Below are 20,641 nucleotides of genomic sequence, written 5' to 3' on the forward strand. Positions count from 1 at the left end.
GGCTACCAGCCTATAATTCTACTATGTAAACTATCATTTTTATGTCAATTGCTGTTAGAGGGAAATTGACCTATACTGCATGTAAAACATAAACTACCAGGTTTCCTTTGTATACTAACTGAATTCAATGATGGTATCGTTGAGGCACAAAACCAAGCATCCAAGAATATATTTGACTCAATCATCATCATTTTAAAGGTATTCCATTATTTACCAACTTTAACAATTATAAAAGTCTTTAAAATTTTTTTGTAGTTTATTATGGGAGAAGAACTGCCAAAGAATCTATGCTATGCTTAAGATTATTAAAGATCTGGGACTTCCCTGGTGGTCCAGTGGTAAAGAATCCGCCTTACAAAGCAGGGGACTCGGGTCCAATCCCTCGTCAGGGAACTAAGATCCCACATGCTGCAGGGCAACTAAGCCCGCGCACCACAACTACTGAGCTCCTGTGCCTCAGCTAGAGCCCGCGTGCTGCAAACGACAGAGCCTACGTGCTCTAGAACCCGTGCGCCACAACTAAAGAGCCAACGCACCTTGGAGTCTGCACACCACAACGAGAGAAAAGAAAACCTGCACGCCACAACTCGAGAGAAGCCCACGTGATGCAGCGAAGAGCCCGCGCCACAACGAAGAGCTTGTGCCACAACAAAAGATCCCACATGCCTCAACGAAGATCCCGCATGCCACAACAAAGACCCGATGCAGCCAAAAATTTTTAAAAATAAAATAATTTTTAAAAAAAAATCAACAAGCTCATCCTAAAATATCATATTAAAAAAAAGATTGTTAAGGGTCAAAATGGCCCTTAAAATAAGGCTACAGGGGAAGATACAACAACATTCAATAATTCAGGCTTCCTAAAGAAAGATTTCACTTGAACAACTTCTGAACAGGGGCAGAATATAGTATTATGTAAATAAGAAAACAAACATCAAACTTCTCAGTTTGGAGTGATCTTGTCTAATCTTTGTCTAATCAAACACTCCAAAATATAAATAAGTGAAGAACCTCTTTGGGGAAATATTCTCAATACTGTATACACAGTTTATTCTGTATACCTATACCTAGCCATCCTATACCTATTTATTTACCTAAAAGAAATGAAAGCATATGTTTATAACCAGAATTGTATGTGAATGCTCATAGCAGCTTTATTTATAATAGCTAAAACCAAGAAATAATCCAAATGTCCACCAACAAGTAAATGTATAAACAGGTTGTGCTACATCGATATACCGTAAAAGTACTCAGTTATGAAAACAAATGATACATGCCACTACCACAACACAAATGAACCTCAAAATAATTATGCTGAATGAAAAAAGCCAGCAAAGAAAGGACATGCTGTATGTTTCCATCTACATAAAATTTTAGAAAATAAAACTAGTCTATACCAAGAGAAGATCAGTGATTGTCTCACGATGGAGAGAAGGGGGAAGCATGGGAAGAGGACTACAAATGCAGAAATTTTAGGGGGTGACAGAGATGCTTATTATCTTTTATTTTAATTTTATTTATTTTCTTATACAGCAGGTGCTTATCAGTTATCCATTTTATACATATTAGTGTATACATGTCAATCCCAATCTCCCAATTCAGAACACCAACACCTCCCCCGGCAAACTTTCCCCAGCTGGTGTCCATACATTTGTCCTCTACATCTGTGTCTCAACTTCTGCCCTGCAAACCAGTTTGTCTGTACCATTTTTCTAGGTTCCACATATATGCGTTAATATACGATATTTGTTTTTCTCCTTCTGACTTACTTCACTCTGTATGACAGTCTCTAGATCCATCCACGTCTCTACAAATGAGCCAATTTCATTCCTTTTTATGGCCAAGTAATATTTCATTGTATATATACATATACCACATTTCTTTAACCTTTCGTCTGTCAATGGGCATTTAGGTTGCTTCCATGACCTGGTTATTGTAAATAGGGCTTCAGCGAACATTGCAGTGCATGTGTATTTTTGAATAATGGTTTTCTCTGGGTATATGCCCAGTAGTGGCATCGCCAGGTCATATGGTAATTCTATTTGTAGTTTTTTAAGGAACCTCCATACTGTTCTCCATAGTGGCTGTATCAATTTACATTCCCACCAACACTGCAAGAGGGTTCCCTTTTCTCCACACCCTCTCCAGCATTTGTTGTTTGTACATTTTCTGATGATGCCCATTCTAACTAGTGTGAGGTGACACCTCATTGTAGTTTTGATTTGCATTTCTCTAATAGTTAGTGATGTTGAGCAGCTTTTCATGTGGTTCTTGGCCATCTGTACGCCTCCTTTGGAGAAATGAGTATTTAAGTCTTCTGCCCATTTTTTGATTGCCTGTTTGTTTTTTTAATATTGAGCTGCATGAACTGTATATATATCTTGGAGATTACGCCGATGTCCACTGATTTGTTTGCAAATATTTTCTCGCATTCTGAGGGTTGACTTTTCATCTTGTCTGTAGTTTCTATTGCTTTGCAAAAGATTTTAAGTTTCATTAGGTCCCATTTGTTTATTTTTGTTTTTATTTCCATTACTCTAGGAGGTGGATCAAAAAAGATCTTGCTGTGATTTATCTCAAAGAGTGTTCTGCCTATGTTTTCCTCTAAGAGTTTGATAGTGTCTGGCTTTACATTTAGGTCTTTAATCCATTTTAAGTGTATTTTTGTGTATGGCGTTATGGAGTGTTCTAATTTCATTGTTTTACATGTAGCTGTCCAGTTTTCCCAGCACCACTTACTGAAGAGACTGTGTTTTCTCCATTGTATATCCTTGCCTCCTTTGTCATAGATCAGTAGACCATAGGTGCGTGGGTTTTTCTCTGGGCTTTCTATCCTGTTCCATTGATCTACATTAGTGTTTTTGTGCCAGTACCATAATCTCTTGATTACTGTAGCTTTGTAGTATAGTCAGTCTGAAGTCAGGGAGTCTGATTCCTCCAGCTCCGTTATTTTCCCTCAACACTGCTTTGGCTATTCGGGGTCCTTTGTGTCTCCATACAAATTTTAAGATTTTTTCTTCTAGTTCTGTAAAAAATGCCATTGGTAATTTGATAGGGATTGCACTGACTCTGTACATTGCTTTGCGTAGTACAGTCATTTTCACAATATTGATTCTTCTAATCCAAGAACATGGTATATCTCTCCATCTGTTGATATCATTTTAATATCCTTCATCAGTCCCTTATAGTTTTCTGCATACAGGTCTTTTGTCTCCCTAAGTGGGTTTATTCCTAGGTATTTTATTCTTTTTGTTGCAATGGGAAATGGGAGTGTATCCTTAAATTCTCTTTCAGATTTTTCATCATTAGTGTATAGGAATGCAAGACATCTCTGTGCATTAATTTTGTATCCTGCAACTTTACCAAATTCATTGATTAGCTCTAGTAGTTTTCTGGCGGCATCTTTAGGATTCTCTATGTACAGTATCAGGTCATCTGCAAACAGTGACAGCTTTACTTCTTCTTTTCCAATTTGTCTTCCTTTTATTTCTTTTTTTCTCTGATTACCATGGCTAGGACTTCCAAAACTATGTTGCATAATAGTGGCAAGAGTGGACATCCTTGTCTTGTTCCTGATCTTAGAGGAAATGCTTTCAGTTTTTCACCACTGAGAATGATATTAGCTGTGGGTTTGTCATATATGGCCTTTATTATGTTGAGGTAGGTTCCCTCTACCCCCACTTTCTGGAGAGTTTTTCTTTTTTTTTTTTTTTGGCGGTACGTGGGCCTCTCACCGTTGTGGCCTCTCCCGTTGCAGAACACAGGCTCCAGACGTGCAGGCTCAGCGGCCACAGCTCACGGGCCCAGCCACTCCGCGGCATGTGGGATCCTCCCGGACTGGGGCACGAACCCGTGTCCCCTGCATTGGCAGGCAGACTCGCAACCACTGCGCCACCAGGGAAGCCCTCTGGAGAGTTTTTATCAAAAACCGGTGTTGAATTTTGTGAAAAGCATTTTCTGCATCTACTGAGATGATTATATGGTTTTTATTCTTCAATTTGTTAATATGGTGTATCACATTGATTGATCTGCGTATATTGAAGAATCCTTGCATCCCGGGGATAAATCCCACTTGATCATGCTGTATGATCCTTTAAAGTCTTGTTGGATTTTGTTTGCTAGCATTTTGTTGAGGATTTTAGCATCTATATTCATCAGTGATATTGGTCTGTAATTTTCTTTATTTGTAGTGTTTTTGTCTGGTTTTGGTATCAGGGTGATGGTGGCCTTGTAGAATGAGTTTGGGAGTGTTCCTTCCTCTGCAAATTTTTGGAGGAGTTTGAGAAGGATGGGTGTTAGCTCATCTCTAAATGTTTGATAGAATTCACCTGTGAAGCCATCTGGTCCTGGACTTTTGTTTGTTGGAAGATTTTTAATCACAGTTTCAATTTCATTACTTGTGATTGGTCTGTTCATATTTTCTATTTCTTCCTGGTTCAGTCTTGGAAAGTTATACCTTTCTAAGAATTTGTCCATTTCTTCCAGACTGTCCATTTTATTGGCATACAGTTGCTTGTAGTAATCTCTTAGGATGCTCTGTATTTCTGTGGTGTCTGTTGTAACTTCCCCTTTTTCATTTTTAATTTTATTGATTTGAGTCCTCTCTCTCTTTTTCTTGATAAGTCTGGCTAATGCTTTATGAATTTTGTTTATCTTCTCAAAGAACCAGCTTTTAGTTTTATTGATCTTTGCTATTGTTTTCTTTGTTTCTGTTTCATTTATTTCTGCTCTGATCTTTCTGATTTCTTTCCTTCTGCTAACTTTGGGTTTTCTTTGTTCTTCTTTCGATAGTTCCTTTAGGTGTAAGGTTAGATTGTTTACTTGAGATTTTACTTGTTTCTTATGGTAGGCTTGCATTGCTATAAACTTCCCTCATGTAACTGATTTTGCTGCATCCCATAGGTTATGGAGCATCGTATTTTAGTTGTCATTTGTTTCTAGGTATTGTTTGATTTCCCATTTAATTTCTTCAGTGAACTCTTCGTTATTTAGTAACATAATGTTTATCCTCCATGTGTTTGTGTTTTTGACGTTTTTTTCCCTGTGACTGATTTCTAGTCTCATAGCGTTGTGGTCAGAAAAGATGCTTGATATGATTTCAATTTTCTTAAATTTACTAAGGCATGATTTGTGACCCAAGATGTGATCTATCCTGGAAAATGTTCCATGCGCACTTGAGAAGACAGTGTAACCTGCTGTTTTTGGTTGGAATTTCTTATAAATATTAATTAAATCTATCTGGTCTACTGTGTCATTTAAAACTTGTGTTTCCTTATTAATTTTCTGTTTGGATGATCTGTCTATTGGTGTGAGGTGTTAAAGTCCCCCACAATTCTTGTGTAGCTGTCGATTTCCTCTTTTATAGCTGTTAGCAATTGCCTTATGCATTGAGATGCTCCTATGTTGGGTGCATATATATTTATAATTGTTATATCTTCTTCTTGGATTGATCCCTTGATTATTATGTAGTGTCCTTCCTTGTTTATTGTAACATTCTTTAAAGTCTATTTTATCTGATATGTGTATTGCTACTCCAGCTTTCTTTTGATTTCCATTTGCATGGAATATCTTTTTCCATCCCCTCACTTTCAGTCTGTATGTGCCCCTAGGTCTGCAGTGGGTCTCCTGTAGACAGCATACATATGGGTCTTGTGTTTGTATCTATTCAGTGAGCCTGAGCCTGGTTGGAGCATTTAATCCATTCATGTTTAAGGTAATTATCGATATGTATGTTCCTATGACCATTTTCTTAATTGTTTCAGGCTTGTTTTTGTAGGTCCTTTTCTTCTCTTGTGTTTCCCACTTAGAGAAGTTCCTTTAGTATTTGTTGTAGAGATAGTTTGGTGGTGCTGAATTCTCTTAGCTTTTGCTTATCTGTAAAGCTTTTGATTTCTCTGTCGAATCTGAATGAGATCCTTGCTGCTTAGAGTAATCTTGGTTGTAGACCTTCCCTTTCATCACTTTCAATATGTCATGCTATTCTTTTCTGGCTTGTAGAGTTTCTGCTGAGAACGCAGCTGTTAACCTTATGGGAGTTCCCTTGTATGTTATTTTTCCCTTGTTGCTTTCAATAATTTTTCCTTGTCTTTAATTTTTGTCAATTTGATTACTATGTGTCTTGGCGTGTTTCTCCTTGGGTTTATCATGCCCTGGACGCTCTGCACTTTCTGGGTTTGGGTGGCTATTTCCTTTTTTTGTTAGGAAAGTTTTCGACTATAATCTCTTCAAATATTTTCTTGGGTCCTTTCTCTCTTCTCCTTCTGGGACCCCTATAATGCCAATGTTGCTGCATTTAATGTTGTCCCAGAGGTCTCTTAGGCTGTCTTCATTTCTTTTCATTCTTTTTTCTTTATTCTATTCCATGGCAGTGAATTCCACCATTCTGTCTTCCAGGTCACTTAACCGTTCTTCTGCCTCAGTTATTCTGCTACTGATTGCTTCTAGTGTATTTTTCATTTCAGTTATTGTATTGTTCATCTCTGTTTGTTTGTTCTTTAATTCTTCTAGGTGTTTGTTCTTTAATTCTTCTAGGTCTTTGTTAAACATTTCTTGCATCTTCTAGATCTTTGCCTCCATTCTTTTTCTGAGGTCCTGAATCATCTTCACTATCATTATTCTGAATTATATTTCTGGAAGGTTGCCTATCTCAACTTCATCTAGTTGTTCTTCTGGGGTTTTATCTTGTTCCTTCATTTGGTACATAGCCCTCTGCCTTTTCATCTTGTCTATCTTTTTGTGAATGTGCTTCTTGTTCCACAGGCTGCAGGACTGTAGATTTTCTTGCTTCTGCTGTCTGCCCTCTGGTGGATGAGGCTATCTAAGGGGCTGGTGCAAGTTGCCTGATGGGAGGGGCTGGTGGTGGGTAGAGCTGGGCGTTGCTCTGGTGGGCAGAGCTCAGGAAAACTGTAATCGCTTGTCTGCTGATGGGTGGGGCTTGGTTCCCTCCCTGTTAGTTGTTTTGCCTGAGGCGACCCAACACTGGAGCATACTTTGGCTCTTTGGTGGGGCTAATGACAGACTCTGGGAGGGCGCTCACAGCAAGGAGTACTTCCCAGAACTTCTGCTGTCAGTGTCCTTGTCCTCAGGGCGAGACACAGCCACCCCCTGCCTCTGCAGAAGAGCCTCCAACACTAGCAGGTAGCTCTGGTTCAGTTTCCTATGGGGTCATTGCTCCTTCCCCTGGTTCCCGATGTGCACACTACTTTGTGTATGCCCTCCAAGAGTGGAGTCTCTGTTTCCCCCAACCATATTGAAGTCCTGCAATCAAATCCCGCTAGCCTTCAAAGTCTGGTTCTCTAGGAATTCCTCCTCCTGTTGCTGGACCCCCAGGTTGGGAAGCCTGACGTGGGCCTCAGAACCTTTCCTCCAGTGGGTGGATTTCTGCGATATAAGTGTTCTCCAGTTTGTGAGTCATCCACCAAGCAGTTATGGGATTTGATTTTATTGTGATTCCTCCCATCCTACTGTCTCATTGTGGCTTCTCCTTTGTCTTTGGATGTGGGATATCTTTTCTGGTGAGTTGCAGTGTCTTCCTGTGGATGACTGTTCAGCAGTTAGTTGTGATTCCAGTGCTCTCACAAGAGGGAGTGAGAGCACGTCCTTCTACTCCACCATCTTGAAATGTTTATTATCTTGACTGTGATGATGGTTTTAAACATAGACACAAATATCAAAATTTATCAAATTTTATAATTTAAATATAGGTCATTTTTCTTATACGACGTATACCGCAATATTTTTTTCTTTGCTCTAAAGAACTTTGTGGCTGAAATAAGGTAACTAAGGAAGAAACTGGGAAATGATGAGATCAAAGCGGCACCAGATCTGTGCAGTACTGGCACTGGTTGGTAATAATTTTGATTAAAATTTCATTGGGAGACGGACCTTGAAGATGGCTGAGGAGTAAGATGTGGAGATCACCTTCCTCCCGACAAATACATCAAAAATACATCTACATGTGGAACAACTCCTACAGAACACCTACTGAATGTTGCCAGAAAGCCTCAGACTTCCCAGAAGGCAAGAAAATTCCCAGGTAACTGGATAGGGTAAAAGAAAAAAGAAAAAAACACAGACAATAGGGACAGGACATGCACCTTTGGGAGGAAGCTGTGAATGAGAAAAAGTTTCCACCCACTATGAAGCCCCTTCACTGGCGGAGATGGGGGGTGGCGGAGGGAAGCTTCAGAGCCACAGAGGAGAGTGCAGCAACAGGGGTGCAGAGGGCAAAGTGGAGAGATTCCTGCACAGAGGATCAGTGCCGACCAGCACTCACCAGCCTGAGAGGCTTGTCTGATCACCCGTTAGGGCAGGTGTGGGCGGGGAGCTGAGGCTCTGGCTTCAGAGGTCAGACCCCAGGGAGAGGACTTGGGTTGGCTTTGTGAACACAGCTTGAAGGGGGCTAGTGCACCACAGCGAGCTGGAAGGGAGTCTGGATAAAAGTCTGGACCCGCCTAAGAGACAAGAGACCACTGTTTCACAAGGAGAGGGGATTCCTTCCCTGTCTGCCCACAGAAGGCAGAGCACCGCCTAAACGAGCTCCAGAGACAGGAGTGAGCCACAGCTATCAGATCAGACACGAGACATGGGCATGAAACGCTAACACTGCTGCTGCAGCCACCAAGAATCCTGTGTGCAAGCACAGGTCGTTATCCACAGCCCCCCAGGAGCCTGTGCAGCACGCCACCGCCAGGGTCCCGTGATCCAGGACAAGTTCCCCGGGAGAACACAAGGTGCGCCTCAGGCTCCTGCAATGTCATGCTGGCTTCTGCCGCCACAGGCTCGCCCCACATTCCAATTATAACTACCATACCGCTGCCTCCCCCCTGGCCTGAATGAGAAAGAGGCACCTAATCAGCCGATGCTTTACCCCGGCCTGCCTGGGCGGAAACAGACGCCTGAGGGTGACCTACACAGACAAGTAGGGCCAAAAGCAAAGCTGAACACTAGGAAATCTGAGAATAAAGAAGAGAAAGGGAAGTTTCTCAGTGCAGCCTCAGGAGCAGCGGATTAAATCCCCACCATCAACTTGATATATCCTGCTTCTGTGGAATACCTGAATAGAAAACAAACCTTCCCAAAATTGAGGCCATGGACTTTGCGAACAACTGGAGCTTGGGGTTTGCTGTTGTGACCGATTTGCTTCTGATTTTTATGTTTATCTTAGTTTAGCTGTTAGCACTTTTTATCATAGGTGGATTTCTTTATTGGTTTGGCTGCTCACTTCTTTATTCTTTTAGTAGTATTATTATTTTTTCTTTCTTTTTTTCTTCCTTTTCTTCTGAGCCATGTGGCTGAAAGGGTCTTCGTGCTCCGGCCTGGGGTCAGGCCTGAGACTCTGAGGTGGGAGAACAGAGTTCAGGACACTGGACGACCAGAGACCTCCCGGCCCAATGTAGTATCAACTGGAGAGAGCTCTCCCAGAGACCTCCATCTCAATGCTAAGACCCAGCTCCACCCAACGGCCAGCAAGCTCCAGTGCTGGAGCCCCATGCCAAATAACTAGCAAGACAGGAACACAACCCCAGCCATTAGCAGAGAGACTTCCTAAAATCATAATAAATTCACAGACACCCCAAAACACACCACGAGATGCGGCCCTGACCCCAGAAAGACAAAATCCAGCCCCACCCACCAAAACACAGGCAACAGTCCCCTGCACCAGAAAACCTACACAAACTACTGAACCAACCTCACTCACTGGGGTCAGGCACCAAGAACAATGGGAACTACAAACCTGCAGCCTATGAAAAGGAGATCCCAAACACAGTAAGTTAACCAAAATGAGAAGACAAAGAAATACGAAGCAGATTAAGGACAAGGTAAAAACACAAAAGGCCAAACAAATGAAGAGGAAATAGGCAGTCTACCTGAAAAAGAATTCATAGCAAGTATAGTAAAGATGATCCAAAATACTGGAAATAGAATGGAGAAAATACAAGAAACGTTTAACAAGGACCTAGAAGAAATAAAGAACAAACAATGATGAACAACACAATAAATAAAATTTAAAATTCTCTAGAAGTAATCAATAGCAGAATACCTGAGTCAGAAGAACAGATAAATGACCTGGACGATAAAACAGTGGAAATAACTACCACACAGCAGAGTAAAGAAAAAAGAATGACAAGAATTGAGGACAGTCTCAGAGACCTCTGGGACAACATTAAATGCACCAACATTCAAATTACAGGGGTCCCAGAAGAAGAAGAGAAAAAGAAAGGGACTGAGAAATATTTGAAGAGATTATAGTTGAAAACTTCCCTAATATGGGAAAGGAAATAGTCAATCAAGTCCAGGAAGCACAGAGAGTCTCATACAGGATAAATTTAAGAAGAAACATGCCAAGATACATATTAATCAAACTATCAAAAATTAAACACAAAGAAAAAGATATTAAAAGCAGCAAGGGAAAAACAACAAATAACATACAAGGGAATCCCCATAAGGTTAAGAGCTGACCTTTCATCAGAAACTCTGCAAGCCAGAAGGGAGTGACAGGACATATTTAAAGTGATGAAAGGGAAAAACCTACAAGAAAGATTACTCTACCCAGCAAGGATCTCATTCAGATTTGACAGACAAAGTAAAATCATTACAGACAAGCAAAAGTTAAGTGAATTCAGCACCGCCAAACTAACTTTACAACAAATGCGAAAGGAACTTCTCTAGGCAGGAAGCACAAGAGAACAAAAAGACCTACAATAACAAATGCAAAACAATTAAGAAAATGGTAATAGGAACATACATATTGATAATTACCTTAAATGTAAATGGATTAAATGCTCCCACCAAAAGACACAGACTGTCTGAATGGATACAAAAACAAGACCCATATGTATGCTGTCTACAAGAGACCCACTTCAGACCTAGGGACACATACAGACTGAAAGTGACGGGATCGAAAAACATATTCCATGCAAATGGAAATCAAAACAAAGCTGGAGTAGCAATTCTCATATCAGACAAAATAGACTTTAAAATAAAGACTATTACAAAAGAAAAGCAAAACACTACATAAATGGTCAAGGGATCTATCCAAGAAGACGACATAACAGTTGTAAATATTTATGCACCCAACATAGGAGCACCTCAATACATAAGGCAAATGCTAACAGCCATAAAAGGGGAAATCAACAGTAACACAATCATAGTAGGGAACTTTAACACTCCACTTTCACCTATGGACAGATCATCCAAAATGAAAATAAATAAGGAAACACAAGCTTTAAATGACACATTAAGCAAGATGGACTTAATTAATATTTATAGGACATTCCATCCAAAAACAACAGAATACACTTTCTTCTCAAGTGCTCATGGAACATTCCCCAAGATACATCATACCTTGGGTCACAGATCAAGCGTTGGTAAATTTAAGAAAACTGAAATCATATCAATTATCTTTTCCAACCACAACATTATGAGACTAAATATCAATTACAGAAAAAAAACTGTAAAAAATACAAACACATGGAAGATAAAAAATACACTACTAAATAACCAAGAGATCACTGAAGAAATCAAAGAGGAAATCAAAAAATACCTAGAAACAAATGACAATTAAAACGTGATGACCCCAAACCTATGGGATGCAGCAAAAGCTGTTCTAAGAGGGAAGTATATCCCAGTACAAGCCTAACTCAGGAAACAAGGAAAATCTCAAATAAACAATGTAACCTCACACCTAAAGCAATTAGAGAAGGAAGAACAAAAATTCTAAAGTTAGCAGAAGGAAAGAAATCATAAAGATCAGATCAGAAATAAATGAAAAAGAAATGAAGGAAACAATAGCAAAGATCAATAAAACTAAAAGCTGGCTCTTTGGGAAGATAAACAAAATTGAAAAACCATTAGCCAGACTCATCAATAAAAAAAGAGAGAAGACTCAAATCAACAGAACTAGAAATGAAAAGGGAGAAGTAACAACTGACACTGCAGAAATACAAAGGATCATGAGAGATTACTACAAGCAATGACATGTGAATAAAATGCACAACCTGGAAGAAATGGACAAATTCTTAGAAGAGCACAACCATCCAATACTTAACCAGGAAGAAATAGAAATTACAAACGAACCAATCACAAGCACTGAAATTGAAACTGTGATTAAAAATCTTCCCACAAACAGAAGCCCAGGACCAGATGGCTTCACAGGTGAATTCTATCAAACATTTACAGAAGAGCTAACACCTATCCTTCTCAAACTCTTCCAAAATATAGCAGAGGGAGGAACACTCCCAAACTCATTCTACGAGGCCACCATCACTCTGATACCAAAACCAGACAAGGATGTCACAAAGAAAGAAACCTACAGGCCAATATCACTGATGAACATAGATGCAAAAATCCTCAACAAAATACTAGCAAACAGAATCCAACAGCACATTAAAAGGATCATACACCATGATCAGGTGGGGTTTATCCCAGGAGTGCAAGGATTCTTCAATATACACAAATCATTCAACGTGATACACCATATTAACAAACTGGATAAAAAGGATATGATAATCTCAACAGATGAAGAAAAAGCTTTTGAGAAAATTCAACACCCATTTATGATAAAAACTCTCCTGAAAGTAGGCATAGAGGGAACCTACTTCGACACAATAAAGGCCATATATGACATACTCACAGCTAACATCATTCTCAATGGTGAAAAACTGAAACCATTCCCTCTAAGATCAGGAAGCAGACAAGGTTGCCCACACTCACCACTATTATTCAACATAGTTTTGGAAGTTTTAGCCACAGCAATCAAAGAAGACAAAGACGTAAAAGGAATACAAATTGGAAAAGAAGAAGTAAAACTGTCACTGTTTGCAAGTGACATGATACTATACATAGAGAATCCTAAAGATGCTACCAGAAAACTACTAGAGGTAATCCATGAATTTGGTAAAGTAGCAGGATACAAAATTAATGCACAGAAATCTCTTGCATTCCTATACACCAATGATGAAAAATCTGAAAGAGAAATTAAGGAAACACTCCCATTTACCACTGCAACAAAAAGAATAACATACCTAGGAATAAACCTACCTAAGGAGACAAAAGACCTGTAGGCAGAAAACTATGACACTGATGAAAGAAATTAAAGAGAATACAAACAGATGGAGAGATACACCATGATCTTGGATTGGAAGAATCAACATTGTGAAAATGACTATACTACCCAAAGCAATCCAGTGATTCAATGCAATCCGTATCAAACTACCAATGGCATTTTTCACAGAACTAGAACAAAAAATTTCACAATTTGTATGGAAACACAAAAGACCCTGAATAGCCTAAGGAATCTTGAGAAAGAAAAATGGAGCTGGAGAAATTAGGCTCCCTGACTTCAGACTATACTACAAAGCTACAGTAATCAAGGCAGTATGATATTGGCACAAAAAGAGAAATATAGCTCAATGGAACAGGATAGAAAGCCCAGAGATAAACCCACACATATATGATCACCTTATCATTGATAAGAGGCAAGAACGTACAATGGAGAAAAGACAGCCTCTTCAATAAGTGGTGCTGGGAAAACTGGACAGCTACATGTAAAAGAATGATACTAGAACACTCCCTAACACCATACACAAAAATAAACTCAAAATGGATTAAAGACTTAAATGTAAGGCCAGACACTATACGACTCTTAGAGGAAAACATAGGCTGAACACTCTATGACATAAATCATAGTAAGACCCTTTGTGATCCACCTCCTAGAGGAATGGAAATAAAAACAAATGGGACCTAATGAAACTTAAAAGCTTTTGCACAGCAAAGGAAACCATAAACAAGACCACAAGACAACCCCCAGAATGGGAGAAAATATTTGCAAATGAAGCAACTGACAAAGGATTAATTTCCAAAATGTACAAGCAGCTCATGCAGCTCAGTATCAAAAAAACAAACAACCCAATCCAAAAATGGGCAGAAGACCCAAACTTACATTTCTCTAAAGAAGATATACAGATTTCCAACAAACACATGAAAGGATGCTCAACATCACTAATCATTAGAGAAATGCAAATCAAAACTACTATGAGATATCACCTCACACCAGTCAGAATGGCCATCCTCAAAAAATCTACAAAAAATAAATGCTGGAGAGGTTGTGGAGAAAAGGGAACCATCTTGCACTGTTGGTGGAAATGTAAATTGATACAGCCAGTATGGAGAAGAGTATGGAGGTTCCTTAAAAAACAAAAAATAAAACTACCATATGACCCAGTAATCCCATTACTGGGCATATGCCCTGAGAAAACCATAATTCAAAAAGAGTCATGTACCACAATGTTCATTGCAGCACTATTTACAATAGCCAGATCATGGAAGCAACCTAAGTGTCCATCAACAGATGAATGGATAAAGAAGATGTGAAACATATATACAATGGAATATTACTCAGCCATAAAAAGAAACGAAATTGAGTTATTTGTAGTGAGGTGGATGGACCTAGCTAGAGTTTGTCATACAGAGTGAAGTAAGTCAGAAAGAGAAAAATAAATACCATATGCTAACACATATATATGGAATCTAAAAAAAAAAGGTTCTGACGAACCTAGGGGCAGGATAGGAATCAAGACCCAGAGGTAGAGAATAAGTTGAGCACATGGGGAGGGGGATGAAGTGAGAGAGGTTAAGCTGGGACGAAGTGAGAGAGTAGCATTGACATATACACACTACCAAATGTAAAACAGTAGTGGGAATCAGCCGCATCGCACAGGGAGATCAGCTTGGTGCTTTGTGACCACCTAGAGGGGTGGGATAGGGAGTGTGGGAGGGAGGCACAAGAGGGAGAGGATATGGGGATATATGTATATGTATAGCTGATTCACTTTGTTATACAGCTGAAACTAACACAACATTGTAAAGTAATTACACTCCAATAAAAATGTTAAAAAAATAGAAATTTCAATGGGAAGGCATTGAAGAAATTTAGGTCAGGATATGATCTGATTTATATTAAAAAAGTACTAGACTCACAGACCTGTGAAATCAGAAGAGACTCTATGCTCCTCAAGTCCAGATGATCTTTATTTTAAGAGATCCACTGATTTCCTAGAAGTTCTTCAAGCACCAGCTAATATCTGTGTGTGTGTGTGTGTGTGTGTGTGTGTGTGTGTGTTCTAATGAAAGGTTCATAGCCTTCATCAGCTACTCAAGACATCTGAGCATAAAATATTAAGGACCACACATATATTTGACTTATCTGAATTTAGAGTTGAGGAAACTGAAGCCTAGACAAGTTAAATGATTTGTTCACAATCACAGAGATGATACGTGGATGAGGTCATAATGGGTTTTTGGTACTGACTACCCCCTCTCACCTGATCCCCTCATGTCTTCCCACCCCAGTGCTCTTGATTAACGGTACACAATCCTAAGTACCTGGCACACAGTACCCAAAACAAATATCCACTGAACACTGAATGAGCTAGCCAAAATCAACAGTAGCATATATGCACCAACTATGGTCCACAATAGATTATAAGCCAATGCACGTATTTGGAAACAGTCCCTTATAACTCTCTCAACAAATATGAAATAAGCTACTGACTTTATTAAGCTCAGGGAAAAATATGCAGTGAGGCCAACATTCACGTTAATTGCAGGGGCAGGGTAAATTGGCACAAGCTTTCTGAAAAGCATTTGGCCTTTCAAAGTTCACACCCTCAGGGGAATCAATCCTAAGGAAATATTGAGAAGAAGCCAAATATTTATATAAAGGATGTTCACAGTAAATTCATTTATAATTATAAAAACCTGAAAACAATCTGTATGTACAATAAGAAAGGACTGGTCAAGATGATTATGACATTTTATAAAATGGAATATTATATAGACATTCAAAGTCACATTTTGAAGGTTAATATTGAAAAATTCTAATAATATAATGCTCCATGAAAAATCAGCATATAGATATATAGAAGAGGAATACAGGAGGGAGGGAGATAGAGTGAGAGCAAGAGAGAGAGTAATGAAGATGGAGATAACAAGACGTACTGAGCTGAACAGTGAGTAATGGTGAAATGTACTGAGCTTGAAAAGTGTAATTGGTGGTTTATTTTGTCACTTACATAAGTCTCCAGATTGCCTATGATAAGTGAGCATTAGTTTCACAATCAGATGAGAATAATACATGATAAATAACAAGGAATTCATCTTTGAATATTACTGTGAGCCTTCCCTGGGCTATGGAGTGAAGAATAACATATAACTGGCATTCAACAGCTGTTGTTTCCTACCTTTAAAGACAAAGACAAATGAGTTCATGCTTGAATCGTAGCAATAGTGATTTCGATTAGGTATAAATAAAACTGCTTAACTCTAAGGTCATACGGCGTAGTATATTTCACAAGAGAAGTTTCACATCATCCTTCAGAGACTGTTCCAGAAAGTGTAGCTAGCTACCAGTCTCAGATAATATAAGGTCATTTCCACAACAATCCAAGTAGATGAACATGATCATCTCAAATTATTTCCCAGCTCTAAGCTCTATGAAAATATAAAATGATCTACTTTAATAGAATTAAGAGGTCTTAAGTTACTGAAACCAACCTGTATTTCCTTTCTCAGACCTGAACACTAATAACATAGCATTACTAATTAGACCCTGCTGTTCACGTGATTTCTACACAACCACAAATGTACCAGCATAAATTGAATCAATGCATTTCAGAGTCATGTTTCTAAAAAGCAAGGCATTCACCCCTAATATAATGTTTTTAGTTCAGCATTGACTTTAAACTGAATTCAAGAGTGTTGAAACTTAACAAACAGATTAGTATCTCCAATCACAGAGGCAGAACTCTCGTGATCATCATAATTAATAATTATAGCAAATGAGTACCCACAGATACAATGACTTACCAGATATTAATAGAGGAAGTTTAGTGAGAGAGCTACACTTAAAAAGTGTCTATTAGACAGAAGAGAGTAAAACAAAATCAAATGACATTGAGGATTATATCACATACCTATCAGATGAGTGAAATCAATGTCTAATCTTTGTCTGTACTTGAAATCTGGGTCCATACCACTGCAGTGCAGCACTATCTGTGAAACACACTCCTCAACTATTTTGTAATACTGTGGCCTGCAAAAGAGAAGTAATCTTGAATACCTTTTCTACATATACAAATCAATTTTCATAAGAAGTGATTCTACATGATAAAGAAAACTAGGTTATTTTCTAGCAGGCTAAAAAACTCTTTTCTAGCCATTACACTCACTCTAGAGGAATATGCCTAAGCTTAAAGATGGGCTGAACGTTATAGTGCAAAACCCATTGTAATATAATCAGCTGTGAACACTTAGTGACTTAATACTCTAGTTTGCAGGGATTCATGCTTGTGTTCAAAGATACTTATCAACCTTATCTACTTACTTAAGCTATTGTTTCTAAAGTTAATAAAAACAAATGACTCTTTAGTTCTACATCTATGGATACAGAAATGGTTCTAAGCCTCTCCAAGTTCTCAATTTCAATAAGGAATGAGTACCTTGGCATTACATGGCAAACAATGTAATGAATTTACTGCCACACTTTTACTCAAGATAGCTATAACAGCTTTTACAAAACTGGACTCAGCCACTTATGTTACAGACTACTCCAAAGATCTATTTATACACATATTTTAAAAGATCCATTTTGTAGAAGCATACACACTAAATATGCATGGCGATAGCTTCAATTTGTTCAAAGTGTCAAAGGTTTTGAAACATTTCCTAATTCTGTAATCTATCAAGGTAATTCTGGCCTTAAAAATGACCACTTACATACTTCAAAAATTTTTAAAAGGCACTTTTTGCATTAAAATTCGGGGAAAATTTAGTATTTATCAGCAGCTAATAAATTCAACAGAGAAAATTCAGAAAGAAATACTACTATGGACAAGCTATGACATAAACATCCCTAAAATCAGTGTGCTGATAACTAGCCAACCTACTAAAAGTCTGCAAATAAAGCTAAACATATTCTAATTGCTCTTATATGTCTTTTGTCATGAGGCTGATCTCAAGGATAAGAATAAACAGTAATATGTATTACACATCTGAGTCTTTTTCAAGTCATCATCAGATCTAGGGTAAACAATACTGGATTATAATCAATCTAGTCAATGACTCTGGGTAAACAGGGAAAACACAATGGTTCTCTTTCAGGACAAATTAATTATCCATAGGTAGAATAAAAGAATTATCCATAGGTAGAATAAAAGCTCTAGTTGCACATCTACCTCACATGGATGTTCTCAGGATGAAAAGGACGTCATGTTAGAACAACTTCTCGTTTATTCAAAGTTACTGAGAAATGGATGGTTTCACACAAATTATTTCCCCAGGTAACTGTGTACCCATGGGCACAGTACCCCTTTAGTTGCCAGCACTTATTTGAGGAAACAACAATCATTTTGGTTGGATTACTATCTTTCCTGCTTAAAAAAAACCCAGCATATTTTAAACATTTTTCTATGTCTCTGTAACATCATGATGCCCATCAGTTACTGCAACTAGCCTGAACTATAAAGGGAACTATAATAGTTCTCTATGGACTTTAGAATTGTCATTTTTGTTGTGACTGTACCCGACCCCATGGTAGCCTTCCTTTGCCCTTTAATCAAGCAAGGTTTGAGAAATCAGAGAACCTAGGTTGCTAGAATTTCATGCATATTAGAGTATGAAGAACAACTAAGAGTCTCTTAAACAGTTAAATATAAGATCATGGTCACCAACTTATGGATAATTTCAGTCATTCAGAAACCCTTCTCTAATTTTCTGGTTTTCAGATATATTCCCAGAACTACACTCTGAAATTTCTGACTTTATGGATTATTATATTCATTTATTCAGAAGAATTACATTGCTGTGTATAAAGCTGAAATATTAGTATTATTATTTTCTTAGATAAGATCACACCTATTTTTAGATAATACTATACAAGAGGAATAACAATAGTCTTATTAAAATATAAAAGGACTTAAAATGCTTACTAAATAGCAAATGTTATCATTGCTGTTTTTATTATTATTAAACTTCTGAAGGAGGGCTTCCTTCAGCTACCAGGTTCAAAAAAATATCCACATCCACACACCCTGTGCACACTAAAGTTAAAGCACTTTTACCACATCACAATATAGTGATACTATCTCTATATTCTATTGTCCCTACCACCACATTATATAAATTCATGGGAAGTGTGGCAGATACTGCTAGATGTCCTATGATGTCCACTCTTCTCTTTTTCCTTTACTATGTGAACTTTATGTTTACCTGTGTATATTGCTTGCCAGAATAATATTTCCCATTTCCTTTCACTTATTGCTTCATAAAATCATCTCAGAACTTAGTGGCTCAAAACAATAACATAATCTTATTATCCCTCACATTTTTGTGGGTAAGAAATTCAGGAGGAGCCAATCAAGTCCGTTGGCTCAGATCTTACACATGGCTTCAGCCAGCTAGAGAGAGACCTAGAAGAATAGGGTAGACTGAACATAAAAAAAAAAAAAAGTACGAGGACTTAAAAGTTTTACCATAGACTCTTCAGAGCTTACTCTGTGCCACAAAAAAAATTCATCATAGGGTCAGTAAAATCTGTTGGGTTCATTGCTACTGAAATGGCATACCCCGTTTTTATAAGTATATTCTTCTAGCCCAATTAAAAATAGATTGACACCTTTTTAAAAATGTTATCTAGAGTCGTCAAACTCTTATACTCCATGCACACATATATATATATATATATATATATGCATATACTGTCTAGACCCCACTATATTGTTAATTTTCCTTTAAAATCCAATTCAAATTATACAAATTGTACTCTCATAACAGCCTCTTACCTGATATAATAATCATTTCTGATGAGCAAAAAATGTTGTAGAATGGATAATAAGTAATTTTCAGCAGCAGTGTCCTTCAACATATTATACAGAAGATGGTACACTTCATTCATATCAGTGGAAAGTAAGTAAAGGAAAAAAATCAAGGATTCTTGGTAACAGTTTCATTCATAACAAAAGCAGCTTCAGTTTTGAAAACACTGATATATCATTTTGTTTGCATTACTGTTTCTAAACCTTCAACTCCATGTTCCAGTATTTAAAACATTTCCATAAAGAAATTTAATCTATGGATCACTTTAATCTTTTAACAAGTGAAAGAGACTTAGGGTATTTCCAAGACCATTTAACCATTAAACGTTTAAATGATCAGCTGTTCATTATATTTTAAAATTCCAGCTTATAGTTGGTACCATTAGAACAGCAATGCCATTAATGAAAATGTTTTTTTCTTGACCTTCCTGTGGTTGTGATGGGAACCTATATTATGCATGCAAGCCAATACTCCTGTCGTTTCACTGCCCACATAAAATAGTAAGGCAAATAAGCATTGTGTGGGCTGCTAAAAGTTCATAAAAACCAGTTTTATTTTATACAGATGAAACACTTACTACATATGAAATCACTACTGTTTGCATTCATTTGTATGTCAGTATTTGACAAGGAACTTGAAACATATTTTTCTTAGGATATAAAAAGAGTGGTAGAAGTTTAAATGCTTTTAGTAAACTAGAAAACAGATTTAAAAAATGGATTCACTTTTATAAGAAAAGCGAGCACCTAGAAAAATTGATGGAAAAGAA

General features: G+C 37.9%; 1 protein-coding gene across 1 annotated transcript in view; it reads right to left on the bottom strand.

The window, feature by feature from the left end:
- Window positions 1-20,641, bottom strand: part of DIAPH2 (diaphanous related formin 2) — an 890,580-nt gene that overhangs the window by 608,989 nt on the left and 260,950 nt on the right. Inside the window, exons 13-14 of the mRNA XM_060003112.1 lie at window positions 19,839-19,955; window positions 16,974-17,092 (exon numbers count right to left, since the gene is read on the bottom strand). Of these exons, the coding sequence (XP_059859095.1) occupies window positions 16,974-17,092; window positions 19,839-19,955 (236 nt within the window). The remainder of the gene's footprint in view (window positions 1-16,973; window positions 17,093-19,838; window positions 19,956-20,641) is intronic.

Source organism: Delphinus delphis, chromosome X, assembly GCF_949987515.2.
Source record: "Delphinus delphis chromosome X, mDelDel1.2, whole genome shotgun sequence".
NCBI lineage: Eukaryota > Metazoa > Chordata > Mammalia > Artiodactyla > Delphinidae > Delphinus > Delphinus delphis.